This window comes from Taudactylus pleione, unplaced genomic scaffold (assembly GCF_031769625.1).
Source record: "Taudactylus pleione unplaced genomic scaffold, aTauple2 ptg000573l, whole genome shotgun sequence".
In the NCBI taxonomy this organism is placed as follows: Eukaryota; Metazoa; Chordata; class Amphibia; order Anura; family Myobatrachidae; genus Taudactylus; species Taudactylus pleione.
The window spans coordinates 2030085-2044834 of record NW_028284975.1 but is presented as its reverse complement, the minus strand read 5'-3'; the positions used below and the strand labels follow the sequence as shown (position 1 = coordinate 2044834).

Genomic DNA, 14750 nt, shown 5'->3' with positions numbered 1-14750 from the left:
GTGGTGTATACTGGTTGGTCCTGTCACCAGAATTACCAGAGAAACTAGTTGCTCTTTGCACGTTTGTTTCGCCTTAATAGTTTGTCGTGCAAAGCCTGACAGCTACAACGTAGCAGTAATGGGCAACACACTCAAAGCCGCTACTTGTGAAAAGCACTCAAAACTAGTGCTAAATGTCACTATGTATGATAAATGGTGTTCCAGCCAATCAGCTCGCAACTGTCATTTTTCTAAAAGATGACAGTTGGGAGCTGATTGGCTGAGCACCATTTATCATATATAGTGACATTTAGCACTAGTTTTGAGTAATAAACTCGTTGATAAATGAGGCCTAGTGCCTGTAAAACCCCGGACGGCTACGGCCCGTTTCATGCCCGACCGGTCGAAACCGGCAAATGTGAAATAGCCCTAAGAGAATAGACTACAAGCACGCTTTTCCGGGCCGGCACGGCAGCAGCTGGGTGTAGCAAGATGGCCGCGGTGCAGCAGTGTGTGTGAGAGGAGGAGCCGCTAACCATCACTCCTTCCCTGCCTGCTCTCCCCACCAACTGAGCTGAACGTACCCGCCGCACACATAGCCGGGGCTGGAGGAGGAGAGGAGCCCCGGGATCATGGAGAGCAACAAGGACGAGGCAAGCCGGTGCCTGCGGATAGCTCAGCTGGCGCTTCTGAGCGGAGACCAGGAGAAAGCCCGGAAATTCCTGAGCAAGGCGCAGAGGCTGTACCCGAGCAGCGAGGCCCAGGGTGAGGAAGGGAGGGTGGCCTATGTACTATACTCCGTGTATCTATCCGTATTATTAGCGTCACGGTGTCATTCCGGGTATGTACGTAGTGTGTACGCATAGAGTACACTGCTGGCTCATGTCTAGTTGTCTACTATGGCGGGGGTTGAGGAGGAAGTGGCATCATGATGGTATCTGTCACCGTGCTGTGTACTAGGCTATGTGAGTGAATTACCGCTGCACTGACATATCTGATTATAACCTATAGTGAAGTCTTAAGCCACTTTTATACTCTGGTACAGAGTACATAGAAGTATGACATAAAGGCTTGTATAGCTCTAGCATTACAACGAATACATTTAAGTGTCAATACTGGAATTAAATGCTGCTTGTCATGTTTTAGTATATTACCTCACAAATGCAAAACGTGAATCATTCATCCTGTTTTGCATTAGAGCATCTATTTTCAAATGTTTACATTGTATTCAATTAGTGGTGATGTGCGGCTAAGATAATATGGAACTTTTTGCCACTTCTTTGGGAACGAGGGAAAAAATGTCAATGTTGTTGGTCTTGAGGCACTGGAGAAATGGTTGCAATGCTGCTAATTAAATATTCCCATAGGGGTTGATTCAATTATACTCGCCCCGCGAGATTGTGCAAGTTAGTGTGGCTATATGCTGCACTTAAGGTTGCTCTAGACTCGCAGATTATTGTTCACTATGCATGCGCACAGTGTGAGCTTCCCGGAGCTGGCGGAGGTTGCGAGAGAGAGAGTTCGGAAGATCTCTCTCCTCCTAAAGGTGCATATCCGCTGTGAAATGAGAGCATGATTACGACAATGTAATTGTGCTGTCATTTCACAGTCTGTGATGTGCCTACACTGAACGTTCAGTGTAGGCACATCTATGATCCCCATACATGCTGAACCTGACGTGATCGTCAGGTTGACCAGCATGTACGGGCGATGATAGATGTCAAAAACAACCAGCGGGCACGTGCATCGCTGGTCGTTTTTGATGTTTACATGGCCGATCGCGGACGATTAACAAGTGATTGAACGATAACGATGTCATTATCGTTCAATCGGCCTGTTTAATCGCCTAGTGGATACGCACCGTAAGGCTCCATAGGCTTAAAGCAGTTTACATGATCTGAAGATGGTGTAAACTACTGGGTCCAAACTCCAAAAAGCTTCACTTTTTGGAGTTTGGTATATAAAGGTCAGATCGTAGTCCCCATTGATAATAATGGGGACTGCGATCTGCAGTGCTAATTAGCACTTTGCTGGAGATTTCTGTGAAATCTCCTGCATTGTGCCATTAGGACATAGCTTCAATACATAAAATTATGTAGAAACTGCAGTTTCTGCATAATTTTCTGTAAAAAAAAAAAAAAAAAAATCCCAGCTTGTAGGCCCCCTTGTAAAAAAAAAAAAAAAAATTGCACCAGTGGCTTTCAATAGACTGTTTAACCATCAGGTTGGCTGTGTACCCCACCAGAGATTTTCATTGTGGCTCCTGATGACTTGCATAGACTACCCCATGACATTTATGATTTTTTTTTTTTTTAAAGCTATTGCACTGTGTGCATATAGCACTGATACTGTATACAGCAGGTATAACAAACTCAAAATCCCAACCGGGCCAAATATTTAAGGTCTAAGAGTGTGTGGGCCGCAAGAAATAAAAAGTCTTGTATGCAATTTTGAAAGGTCCGTATAATGGGAAGCCGATTGACGGAATCCCGACTGCCGGCTTCCCAACTGTCTAATCCCGGCAAGGGTTAAATGACAGGTGTCGAGATCCCGACGCCTGTCATTTTACCTACGCCGGGAGCCCGACACCCGGCTTACCGATCGAAGGTAAGCTGGGCGTGAACACCCGTGCGGGGGGGAGGGTTAGGGGCTCCTGGGCGGGACTTGGGGAGGGGGGGGGAGGTTAGGGTTAGGCACCCCTAAGGGAGGCTTAGGGGGTTAGGTTATTTTATACTTACCTTTGGCGCAGTTGGGATCCTCGCATCTGCCAGGCTTCCGCAGTCGGGATTTAAATCATACCGATCCCCTTATAATATGTGTATTTGGGCCCACACTGTCCGGCCACATAAAATGTGCATTTGGGCCGCATGTTTGACATTTCTGGTATACAGTATATGTTGTCCTCTTCAGGTAGATACTTGAACTGCACTGCTCTAGCAAGTTAAATGATCAGTTACTGTACATTCAGCTTGTGAAAATAAAAGCTGAACTTTCAGATCTTTTTCTGACCTGATTGTATTCTTGTGGGAGAATTTCTGGGTGGTGTTATTTCTGGGTGGTAAATCACTGAAATTTTGATTCCTGCATTTAGTGACTGTTAATACCTGTCTCTGAGTGGACATGCAACTGGAAAAAATCTTGGAGCAGTGAAGTGTGGCAACTGGAGCAGTATATTTAAGGGTATACAATCGGGAAACCAGCTGCCTTAATACCGACAGCCGGCTTCCCGACTGTCCTATCTCGGCGAGGGTGAAATGCCGGGCGTCTAGATGTAGACGCCTGACATTTTCCCGACGCCGGGAGACAGGTGCCCGGCATCCCGATCGAAGGGATGCCGGGCGCCGCGAGCGCACAGCTGCTGGGGGGGAAGGTTAGGTTTAGGGCACCCAGGGGAGGGTTAGGGTTAGGCACCCCCAGGGGGGACTTAGGGTTAGGCAACCCCTGGAGGGTTAGGGTTAGGCTAAGGGGAGGGAGGGTTAGGGTTAGGCACCGCCGGGTGGGACATAGGGTTAGGCACCATCGTGGGGGACTTAGGTTTAGGCAGCGGGGAAGGGGGGGATTAGGGTTAGGCACCCCTAAGGAGGGTTAGGTTAGTTTATACTTACCTTAGCGACGATCGGGATTTCCAGCGCTGTCGGGCTTCCGCTGCCGGGAACTCTGCTTTTGTCGGCCAGGCGCTGCCAGGAATCATACCGATTCCCTTATGATTATTTTTATCCTTTATAATGCACAGCATATTCTCAAGTAATGTACAGATGGAGAATCCAGTAACATTGTGAGACAAAATTACAGCTGCCTTTTAAAATTGGTTCTTTTCGGATTAGTATATATATGTAATTTACAAAATAATTTGCTCTAGATATAACCAATAAATGTTTTTGGGACAATTCTAGTCACTGCTGGAGATGTTATCTTTTTAAATACACAAATGTCCTGACCAAGATATTTGAAAAGGCGGAATTTTCCCAACGTGTGTCTCGGCATCCTTCCTCTTTACCAGTGTGTCCTATCTTACCCCCCTCCAGTTCCACCGCATACTGGCCTGGATGCAATCTCCTGGTCAGCATAATATATCTATACATAGTTGATGTGCATTTTAATTATACATGCCCTCTAGGAGAACGATCCACCTCTGTTGCAGATGGATGACATTATCCTGATACTGGAGGCCTTTATAATATAGATTAATACATATTTATAGAATATAGTTTTAACCTCTCCTAACAGATTAGGAAAGATTGGCTCTTTTTCTATGTGGTTGTAGTAATGAATGTGCGTTTTTGCTGGTGTATGGAACCCGTGGAAGTGGAGGTCAGGCTTGTTGTCAACAAGCTGGAGAAAGTCGGTGGATTCAGGGGTCTTGTTGTTCTTATGAAGTGATTAGAACACATTTTCTGTGGCAGCGATTTTAATAAAGCATTTTTATTTGTCTCATGCACCTCCTACTTTCACCATCCTGAGATGAAGTGGTCAGCCGATGGTACTTGCACCTCTCTCATTACTAACTAACACATTTGAAAAGATCCACAGGTGGAGCTAATTATATCACTTGTGATTCTGTGTGAAGACCTGCAAAACATGTACCGTTGGTAGCTCTTGAGGACCAGGGTTGGCTACCACTGCGTTAGGTGTTCTCAACATGAAAAAAGTAGTAAGGTCTTCAGAATACTGAATTACTTTGAGCTATTTCTGTTGGGTTGAATGGAAACACAGCTTCTCTGGCACCTTTTGAAAAAAAAAAAAAGCTGCTTGCTCGCAGATCATTTTGTCCATCTCATAATATATATTTATGTGTAAGCTGGTGCTCTGCCCTAAGAAATATTTGTTTTTCTTAAACTACGCTGACTACTGGTTATCATGTTTTTATTTTAAGTATATTTATCTTATCTTGTTTTGTGCATATTTACATATGGATCTATTTCATGTATATTTGTCTGTAAACACCATACAATCTTTCAAGAGCTACTGTATTTTGATCCAGCAAGTTCATGTAAGCTCAGACTAGCTGATACTGTCTGTGCTATATGGAATGACTTGACTCCTAAATTAGTAATAGGACCTGGTCCTTTTATTAATTGAGTAACACTTTACCGAGACCCCTTCTTGAGTTCTGTTGAATTGCCTTAGTTCTTAAACTGAGTATTATCATATGAAATAAAGCATTCTTGTTTCCTCTGAATTTAAGTGTTTAAAGTGGTTCGCCACAAAGCAAATAATTTAATGCTTATAATGTTCTGTTAATATATTTTGTGACATATATAAATATAAGCTCCACACTAACTAAAGACTCTTTAGTAATGTCTGTTCTAGCTTTGGTTAACATTTTTTTGATAGTCCCTGTACCAGTCATGTAGTGATGAATACTTTGTTAATAGTACAGCCTAAGTAAACTAGCAGGACAAAGGTAATAATAACACTCTTGGGGAAAAAAAAATTCTGGTTTAAAACTTCCCAGTCATTATCGGCACTGCTATCTATAAGATAGTAGCGCCGACGGCAGGGCCATGTACGAACGGTCATAACGCATGACCGTTCGGCCGGCTGTAGCTGTCGTTATCGAAAGCTACAGCCTGGCGTTAGCCTATCCCCACAGCAGGGACAGCGCTGTCCCTGCTGCGGCGGCTGCCGGCTCCACGCGGGGATCCTGCGCATGCTCAGTGGAGCCGGCCGGGAGAGAGAGACAGCGCATCAGCACTAGGCTGATGCGCTGCTGTCTCTAGCGGGTAGCGCCGGAGGGGGGAGTTAACGCTCCCCTTCTCCGGCCGATGAGATGCAAACAGCGCAGTGTATTGAATAGCTGCGGGAGCTCCCTCTAGCTGCTATTCATCATCGCACTGAATTGAATTCAGCTGGTTGTGTCACAGGTAGAGGCTTTGTATTTCCACCTATTGACATGGAATAGGAGCTGTCAATCAATTCAGAGTTTTGGAGCTTCCACAGTGCTGATGTTATCAGTACTGCTCCTCAGTTGCAGCTGCTACTCAGTTGAAGGAACACAATGGTAACATCGGTGTTTTAGTACATAGACCTATTCATAAGGTGCGTACACACTACACGATATGCTCCCTGAGCGATATCGTGTAGTGTGTCCCCGGCAGGCTGTGCTCAATGTCGTTCATGACATTGAGCACAGCCGCTGAATGATATCATTAACGATATCATTCAGCACCAGGCTCTCTCCCCCATTCCCCGACATGCAGCAACCTGACGAGGTCGTCAGATTGTGCTGCATGTTCAGGCGATGGACAATGTCGGAAACGACCTGCGGGAGTGCGCATCGCTGGTCGTTTCCGACATAAAAGTGCGCGATTTGTGCACTATTACTGAGCGATTGCACGATTACGATGTCGTAATCGTGCAGTCGCTCAGTAATATCGCCCAGTGTGTACCCACCATTAATCCGCAAGGTATAGCAATCAGGAAGTCCTTTTCACAGGACACCAGAGTTGATGCAGCGTCTTAGTACATTCACCTGCTCATAAATCTGCAGTGTATTTTGTCAAGCTCGTATACTGAAAACAGGATATTGCTTATTTTAATATGTTGTATATGTGAATATTTTTATTGTGTGGTTTTGCAATACAATTTATGTAAAATAAATTTTAATTAATTGGTATATATTGAGGCTTTTTTACACAAACAGTATATTTTAGCGCAGTGTTTATTCTTTTTCCTGGTTACATGTGCAGCTGGCAATTACTACTTTTTCTTTAAACTGCTGCAGAACTATACCTATGGTCTCTGGTGACACTCAGCCGCTAGGCTCTCCCTGTTTGCATTAATACTCCTATTATGATGTCAATTAAGTCTCTGTTGGCTAAATGGTATGTTGTGGAGATGTTTATTTATATCCAGTATGGAAAAGAAAATGGACTCAAACACCTTAATTAAAAATTGAATATAAATTTAATCTTTTTCTAAATTGGTAAATGAGGTAATTCTTCTCAACATGTTCTGTTTACTGTAATGTATTTATAAATTATATTCAGTGTAATGTATCTATAAAATCTAAATGCACTTTCATTTTTGTAAATATATGTACATAGGCTTATACTTCACTCCTCTTTTTGAAGAGTGGTTTTGTGTCCCTGGTACAAGCAACATGTGTGCTTTTGGCGCATTTTTGGATTCCAGAAAAGCTAACTTAGTTGGCAGATAGAGAATAAATTCAGTTGATGATACATCCAGCAATGTTGTTTAAGGTCTCAAAAGATAATAATGTTGCTGGCTTAAAATGGCATGGTTGGGTGGCCTATTCATGAATGTGGTCTTCTGAAGGAGGAACCCCCACAATTCGGGTAATAGTCTGGCAGATTAAATTTTTCCAATAGAAGTATAGGGTAATTGAACATTTTCAGGTTTATGACCATATTTAATTCGGTGCAAAAAATCGCGTTTGTCGAAACCCATTCGCCAATGCGAACTTTGCACAACAACCTACGTACCGCGCTATTCAATTGCTGGAGTGTTCACGTGCGAAAACTGCATAGGCAGAAACAGGCGAAAAGTTTTCACCACATCAGAGCAGGTGATAAAATGCGCAAAATCTCCATTATTGGCTAAAAATGTAGGAACTGAGTTCAGAACCCTTTGGACCCCCCCCCCACTAATGACTAGTTAGGCAAAAACAAATTAAAATGAGCTTAATTCCCCCTAATAATGACATGTAATTTTTGGGGAGAAAATGTAGAAAGTGTTGGAAACTGGGTTTAGAGTATTGGGTCAGGTATTTTGGGGGCCGTATGGATGGGACAGGTGTTTTTAGGATTGCGGTTGGCGGCAGCAGGTGTATTTTTTAAAAAATTTGTAAAACTGCACTTTATATACACAAAAATATACTAGCACCCATTTTAATGTACACCCATAACTACAACAGTTATTTTTTTCCAAAAGAAATGGCTTTATATAATTTTTCCACACTTATGCAAATATGCATATAAAAGCCATTTGACTCAACTTAAGAACCCAAGGGTTATTTATATACTTCTATATTGATTTCCAGTGTCCAAAATGTGCTGTACTTTTCGCTAGTTTCGCCATGCGCAATTATTGCACATATGCGTTTTCGGGTGTTTTGCAATTGGATAGGGGAAAAGCGGGAGCGTGCATTGAGAAAGTCCTTGAAAAGCTGGCGAATGCGGCAATAACTTCGCCATGCGAACGTTTTTCACCAAACTCAACTTTTCGCACCTAATTGAATATAGCAGTGCGTTAAATCTTAAGCTGGGCACACACTAAGCTATATATTGTTCTGATGTGGATCACTCAGAGTGTACGGGTGATTTCGCCTCCCCATACGTCGTTCGTCACATTTCTGATCTGCTGTGCATGCACGGCAGATCCGAAGATCCGGCGGCCAGCACTATGTTACCAGATACGGCGGGGGACTGATATCAGGCAGTCATACAGCAGATCGTGCAGTGTGTACGGACCGCCCGATATATCGTGCCGCTGGATACACACATTGTTAACATTGTTCATTTACTGGACTTGTGTGTTCAATCGCTAGTAATTTCTGCACCTCTCCTGTGTTTTGGTTGTTAAATTCTAACTATTCAGTCTTTGAACCAAATATTTATTTTGAAAGTAGACATAGTACATATCTTAAAATAGTTTTAGATTGTATCTTCTACATACACCATCCTCTTAAATAAGAGAATCAATTAACATGTCATCACCGGCCGATTTACCCTAGTTAAAAAGACAAAAGCAGTCTTTAAAGTTTCAATGCAACCCTTCTCTCACTACTTCATTAAAAAAAATCACATGAAAACCATCTTCATTGGTTCTTCATTTGGGTGGAGGTCACAAATACAATGCTGTCAGCGGGAGGAGGTGGACCGCATACCATAGGGCACACATCTATTAATAGGTACTGGGCAATTATAGCCACCAGTAGTAGGCTGTAACTTTTAAGCCTAAAATAAGCATTTATATTAGAGAATTGACCTTAATGCCATATTATTTTAAAGTTTCATAACCTTTTTTGATGCTTATGTTTCATCTTTGTTAGTCATTTATTTCATTTTAATTGATCTCCTTTCGTAACTGTAATGATTAGCAGTTGACAGTACACAGTACTTATGCATACGAAAAAGTAGAAACCTTTTTTGGGTAACATTTGCAAATTTAAACACCTTATTTCAAAGCATTGATGATGCACTCATATGATTTGGTTGTCCTTATTTTTCTTAAGAGCTGCTAGATACACTTGAAAAAGATGGCGGCACAACAGGAAATGGACCACAGAGTGCAAAATTGTCAAATGGAATGGAGCAAAATATGCCCAATGCAGAGAAAGAGACCAACTCTGGAGACAGTGACAAAAGTTTCACTAAAGAACAGATGGAAGATGTACAAAGGTAGTCTACTTATTTTTCCAGTACTTTTGAAAAAAATAAAATAAATGAAAGTAGCAAACATTTTGTTACTCTGTAGCACTTTTTCACAACTTTTAATTACTATAAATATTATATCTGCTAAAAGCTATTTATCAGTAGCACTGTTCTGTTAAGTCCACCTCTAAACCAGGCCCTTTGAGCAGTGTATTTTACTTTTCACTATGTGGGGTGATTCATTTGTTTTGGACGCCGCCCGTTGGGTGTCTATAGGATTGGGCGCCAGATGGAACTATTAAATTCTTGCTCCGGTCAGATGCCTAAAGCTGCAAAAGGAAACATTTCTTCTTGCAGCCTCCTGAGGAAGTTAAACTCATATGCTTTCTATAAACCACAATGACACAATGTACTATAGAGTGAGGGTGAAAATATCACACTCATAAAGAGTAAACAAAATCTTTGTTTCACCATGCGCAATGGTGGAGGGTCCAATAAAAGAGTTCCAAAGGATTCTTCGTTGAGACCCAATGGTTGGATGGTGTTAAATCTCAAAATCCATTTCGCTTCCAGTCTAGAAAGGGCTGCCATTCTATCACCTCCCCTAGGTAGGGGGGGGGGGGTATGATCAATTATTTTATAGCATAATGCAGATAATTTGTGATTCTTTTGTTGAAAATGTTTAGCAACTGGCTGATCCATTTCTCTACCATTGAGGGCTGTGCGTATGGCAAACCTGTGCAAGGCACTTAGGGCCTGATTCAGACCCACTCGCGAGCGGCTGTCCGCTCGCAAGTGGGTCGATGGTGTGCACTGAGCATGCGCACGACGGAGGGAGCTCCGTCATGCGCATGCGCCAGACGCGACGAGCAAAGGAAAGTCCTTCGCTTGTTGTGTCCGATCAAAGGGGGCGTGCTGTCAATGTTGATTGACAGCACGTCCCCTTTGGTAGGCGTGCCGGGGGCGTGCCTCCCTGACGGGGGCGTTCCCACGGGAACGCCTCCCGTCAAAAGCCGGCCCACTGACATCACTGGTGATGTCAGTGGGAGTGATTTTGGCTCTGATAGAGCCAAAATCACTCCGGAGCTTGCGGTTGAAAACCACAACCGCAGGCTCCGGCTCGCAATTTCGATGGTCGCGATGGTCTCGACCATCGCGGCCATCAAAATGCACGCTCGTATAGCCTGTGGGTGGTGACCCACAGCTATACGAGCGTCCAGAAGGACGCTCCATTTTCATGGAGGCCGGCCCTCATTCAGAGCGTGCGCTCTGCTCAGAGCGTACGGCTCTGAATGAGGGCCTTAGTCCCTAAGAGACACTAAAATGACTTCATCAAGCTTCTGGTCTGTGGGCAGAACCCGGTTTGCTGGTCTACTGGCCCAGGAGAGTAGGCAAATATGCTCCTTGTATCTGGCGAAGTTGAAGAATGGCCATGTTTTGGAGCTGTTCCCTGCTGTTTGTATCACAATGATTTTCATAATTTTAGGCCCTATGTTAGAAGGAAACAACAGAACGACACACTAGGACGACTGCGGCTGGTCCGCTGTCCCATCTGACTATTGGTAAGTGCATACTTTCCAATCGTCAGCCCGATGTGTTGTGCCTGTTGTCACAATTGACATGTCCCAGCCCAGTTGTAATGTCAGCCACCGGCGGCCTCTGCAGCAAGTGTACGGGCAGTCGGCTGACCACCTGTACACACAGCATGATGTGCCGATATATATGCAGATATATCGGTCATCGGTTGTGCTGCAGAGCCAACACAAAATGTCTGTGAACGACTGTCACTGCTACATACCCGCCGACGCTCCCACGATATATTGGACGTTCAATTGAATGGCCGATATATCGACCAGTCTGTACCCAGCATAAGCTGCATCCATTTCGAGCCTTTTAACTACTGTCAACAGGAAGATCATTCACCACTTTACTCGCTAAAGAGCAGCACGCACATGAAACAGTACATGCTTAATTTCAGGTGCGCACCGCTATTTAGTGACCTTGCTGGCCAAATTTTATCTTGGAGTTCAGTGATCTCTGAGGTGTGAACTCTAATACAGGTTGAGTTTCCCATATCCAAAATGCTTGGGACCAGGGGTATTTTGGATATCGGAATATTCCGTATTTTGGAATATTTACATAAAATAATTAAATATCTTGGGAATGGGGCCCAAATATACACACAGAATGCATTTGTTTTATATACACCTTATACACATAGCCTGAAGGTCATTTTATACTATATTTTTAATAATTTTGTGCATCAAAAAAAGTTTGTGTAGATACATGAAATTCATTTGTTTCATATATACCTTATACACACAGCCTAGCGTTCCCGCTAGGCTGTTTTAGCGGGGCACGGCGCCCTGCCCTCCAGAAGGAGGGCAAAAAGCGCCCTGCCCTCACAGCCTGCGAGTGCCATCTTCACCCGCGGGACGCAGTGTCCCGCGGGTGGAGAAATGTGCGGTGACCCGGCCACCGCCGGAGAATAGACGCCGGGCGCATGCGCCCGGCATCTATTCTCACTGTCTGCAGCGCTTGGGGACTGCCCGGCGTGTCCGTAAGTGCCGGGCAAGCCCCCAAGTATGACGAAAAGGGGACGCGTCTTATAGGCACGCCCCCTTTTCATGTCCACACCCCTTTTCCAGGCGCGTGCACAAAGTTGCCCTCTCTAGCTCTGGCGCCCTGCCTGCCGCTGGAGCTAGAGTGAACACTACACAGCCTGAAGGTTATTTTATACTATATTTTTAATAATTTGTGCTTTAAACAAAGTTTGTGTACATTGAACCATCAGAAAGCAAAGGTTTCACTTTCTCAGTCATGCTAAAAATATTCCGTATTTCGGAATATTTGGATATGGGAGACTCAACCTGTAGCTGTATCCACTTTACAGTGGGTTTAACTAACTGCACCTGTATTTTATCTATCTGTAATAAAGAAATGTGCAGTTAAGTTGTTGGTGCCCTTTTGGGTATTGGCAGTTGTAATACATCCATAGGTTGCATAATTGGTGTACTTTCTGCTGCAATCATCTGCAAGAAACATTATACTTATATACATGTTTAGGGGTGTTTTTCACCACTTCTGTATGTTAATATTAAAGTGTGTGACTTCAATATGAGCAAGTCATTCTGCCACAGCATAAATCATGCAATTGGCAATGCTCTCTTAACTTCGGGGGGAATTGGCTTGATACGTTTTTTGCCCCTATTGTATTTTCTTGTTTGTCTAAACATCCAAATTCCATTATTATTACATTGCCCTGCATAAAGTACTTTGTTTCTTCTGCAAATACTATTGCCAGTTTATAAATCAATATATTAAACTAACGTACCTGACCATTTCTGGGTCCCATCATAATTTATGCTTTAGAGCTTCCCTGTATGCCCCTCAGACCTCCCCACATACTATTACACATACCCATAGAATGCCCATCTGATACCCCCAATAGCATCAGTTTTGTAAATATCGGTTAGACTGCAGTCCCCATTGACATTAATGGGGTCTGCAGTCTGCTGCAGTAGTTAACCTGGGCACACACTAGACGATATATTGGACGATTTGATGTTTTGAGGCGAATCAGAACACATTGTCCAGTGTGTACACACTATTGCGCACTCCCGTGCGTCGTTATCGCATCTTCAGAACTTTCTGCCAGACCAGGCGATATGTTAACATTTTACCTTAACGATCTAACGTCCAAACGAAATTAATTCCGTTTTTTTTGAAGGATTACACAGTGTATACGCACTATGTCGTTTGTTTTGGGGTTCAAGGGAAACCTGGATGATTATCGCATCGTTTGTACATCGTCTGGTGTATACCCAGTTTAGCCTTCTGCAGGAGATTTCTGTGAAATCTTTTGCATTAGACTGTTCTTACATAGCGGTGATACATCAAATATTAATGTATTTACTGTAGTTTCTGCATAATTTTCTGAAAAACATGAACCAGTAAATACATTTTAAAATATATCAAAAAGATTTTCTTTTTCCCTCTTACCTTGGAATGAAAATGCTAAAGTAATTCTCCGCTTCCAGCTGTGCAGTCTTCTGTGTGAGCTGGATGGGGGCAGCTGCACTCATGCTGCAGGTCTTTATGGCTCCCCATCATCTTGATGTGAGGGAGGCGGAGATGTGGACAAGAGTAGGAGGCGGGGAGCCGGGGCGCAGGAGTAGGAGGCGGGGAGCCGGGGCGCAGGAGTAGGAGGCGGGGAGCCGGGGCGCAGGAGTAGGAGGCGGGGAGCCGGTGAGAAGAGGATTAGTGGAGTCAAAGATTATAGGTGGAGGGGAGCTGGGGAGAGAAGGAAGAGGCAAAGATAAGAGGCACAGCTGGGTGCCGGATATTAAATGTTGAGGGAAGCCACATACAGGGGGTGGTGGAGGTGAGTTGGGGACTGGAGGAGTAGGCAGGGACAGGAGAAGGGGCTGGGTGCTGAGTATTAGATGTGGAAGGGAGCCACATACAGGAAGAGGTGGAGAGGAAGGAAAGCCGGGGACTGCTAGGGCCAGGGGCGTCACGGTACTCTCCGTCCTCATTCGCAGCAGACACCTGCGCTGTCTTTAGAAAGCAGACAGGGAAGGAGAGAGGCATAGAGCGGGGACGGGGCCTCGCATCTGGATTTAACGGCCATTTGTTGCCTCTGACAATAGACAGCGCCGTGCAGTCCATGCAGATAACAGCTGCCTGCCCGTGGTGCTAAAAATGGGACTGGCCCGGGGGCATCTGTCACCCTGCCCTCCAGCCCAGTCTGCCCCTGGCTTCTGCTCCTCCCTGTGAGGTTTCCTGCTCCTAAGCCTCCATAGGCTGCTCATATGCCTTTTGAAGATGCTTTGGTACATGGGGCTGAGATCGTAGTCCCCATTGATAATAATGGGGACTGCGATATGCAATGCTAATTAGCACTCTGTGGGAGATTTCTGTGACATCTCCTGCATTGTGCTTAAGTACATAGCAAGAATTCATAAAATTATGCAGAAACTGCAGTTTCTACATCATTTTATGGGGAAAAAAAAGCTTTGTACATAGGCCCCCAGTCTTGTTTTATTACTGTTCCCAATTGTAAAGCACTGCGGCATATGCTTGCTCTGTTTAAATAACACGTTGATTATAAGTGTCAGAATTATTAAAGTTTGTTTCAGTAATTGAAGCTTATGCACACCTCAACTGAAATATAATAGTAAAGTTTATGTATTGCTGTTCTCCAATAGGACTCTGGGCCTGATTCAGAGTTGTACGCTAAAGCAAATGGATTTACGAAGTATGCCGCATAGCAAATGCTAATTTATGCTAATGCCTCAGCCAGTAGAATTTGCATTGAGACACCCAGCGGAATCCTGTGATTGTAGTCTCCTAGATATCAGGGATGCTATGTATACAGGGAGAGTAGCGATTCTCCTATAGGAACATAGCCAGTGTTATCACAACTAGCATGAC

At 44.1% G+C, this 14750-nt stretch overlaps 1 protein-coding gene across 1 annotated transcript in view; it reads left to right on the top strand.

The window, feature by feature from the left end:
• The first annotated feature begins 350 nt into the window (after positions 1–350).
• DNAJB14 (DnaJ heat shock protein family (Hsp40) member B14) overlaps positions 351–14750 on the top strand; it is a 35823-nt gene continuing 21423 nt past the window's right edge. Inside the window, exons 1-2 of the mRNA XM_088453216.1 lie at positions 351–744; positions 9176–9341. Coding sequence (XP_088309342.1) covers positions 612–744; positions 9176–9341 — 299 coding nt within the window. The 5' untranslated portion in view covers positions 351–611. The remainder of the gene's footprint in view (positions 745–9175; positions 9342–14750) is intronic.